At 35.2% G+C, this 1185-nt stretch overlaps 1 protein-coding gene across 1 annotated transcript; it reads right to left on the minus strand.

The window, feature by feature from the left end:
- Positions 1 to 89: 89 nt before the first annotated feature.
- Positions 90 to 1020, minus strand: LOC104471042 (solute carrier family 15 member 1-like; the record flags this gene model as incomplete). The annotated part of the gene is made up of 3 exons (XM_010086225.1): positions 917 to 1020; positions 678 to 774; positions 90 to 236 (listed from the first exon to the last, which is right to left on the minus strand). Coding segments are annotated over exons 1-3 (315 nt in total), but the record flags the coding sequence as incomplete, so codon positions are not given.
- Positions 1021 to 1185: the final 165 nt, after the last annotated feature.

Consider the following 1185-nt stretch of genomic DNA (forward strand, 5'->3'; position numbering starts at 1 on the left):
CATTCTATGATTCTATTGTTAACAGTTCTACGATCTTCATTTGTACCAAGATTCTTAACACAATGTGAGCTCTGAAGAGCAAAACCTACCTGTGAGTATGAAAACTCCAGCCCAGTGACAGAGAAGACTACTTCTGCACATGTAAGAATAAAATACTGAGGGATCTGCCAAGCCATATGGACTGTGTTGGGTGGGATATCTTCAGAATATGTTACAGTAAGAGTGTCTCCAGAACACTGGAAATTAAAATAGCACATTAGGAACAATGATAAAGAGTCTGTACACTAAAGGCAATCTAAGCAGTTCTGTATCATCTCTATAATCATAGATCTACAAAGTTCTGGGTAAGTAAGAAATATTGTACATGAAGCACTGCATACCTAGTTGTGAAGCAGTAGTTATCTTACAGCAGACTTCATGCAAATCCTTAGTGCCTAATAGGGCTAAAGATTTAAGGCCATTAGTGATGAAGGTGAATTCTTGCTTTCTGTCATTGTCATACCCATTGTTATTTTTATGGCTAAGGATGGGTTTATGTTCTGTTTAACATACAATAAATTCTATCATACAGTTAAGGGCAAGAGGGATAATTCTACAAGTCTTTTTTTTTAAATTAAAGTAAATATTCACATGAAAAGTAATTCTGTCTTGTCCATCCAACAGCGCTGGCAACTCACCTCATTGATTATAATTGTATAGGCACTGCCGAATCCAAGTGATTGTGAAGTGACTGAACAACGCATTGAATTGCTAATAACTGTAATGTTATCTTTTCTGAAAAAGAAAAAACACAATTGAGACCATAGGTATAGACAATTGTGTGTATTCTATAAAATAAAAGAGTTCTATGTCCCTTTCCCAAGGACAGGTACATCTTTCTTTAAGTGGTTAGATTTAGGTAAAGGAAAATGCTTACCTTCCTCCTGGGAAGAGGTTGTAATTACTGGCAGACAGAGATGCCAGTATTCCAAAAGAAGTGTCACCCATAGTGACGTTGACAGTATTGGGCAAATTGTTTATGAACCTTTAAAATGCAAGAATGATGAAATACTAAGAAAAATATGTATAGGTAAAAAATACAGTTTTTACTTTTGATTACGTACTGGCAGCACAAGTATCAAGTCTTCCCCTTTCATTTTTATCAGTTAACACTTTTGAAAGAACTCTAAATCTCTTAAAGTGTGA

The sequence above is a fragment of the Pterocles gutturalis genome, unplaced genomic scaffold (genome assembly GCF_000699245.1).
Source record: "Pterocles gutturalis isolate BGI_N339 unplaced genomic scaffold, ASM69924v1 C11836099, whole genome shotgun sequence".
Taxonomy (NCBI): domain Eukaryota; kingdom Metazoa; phylum Chordata; class Aves; order Pterocliformes; family Pteroclidae; genus Pterocles; species Pterocles gutturalis.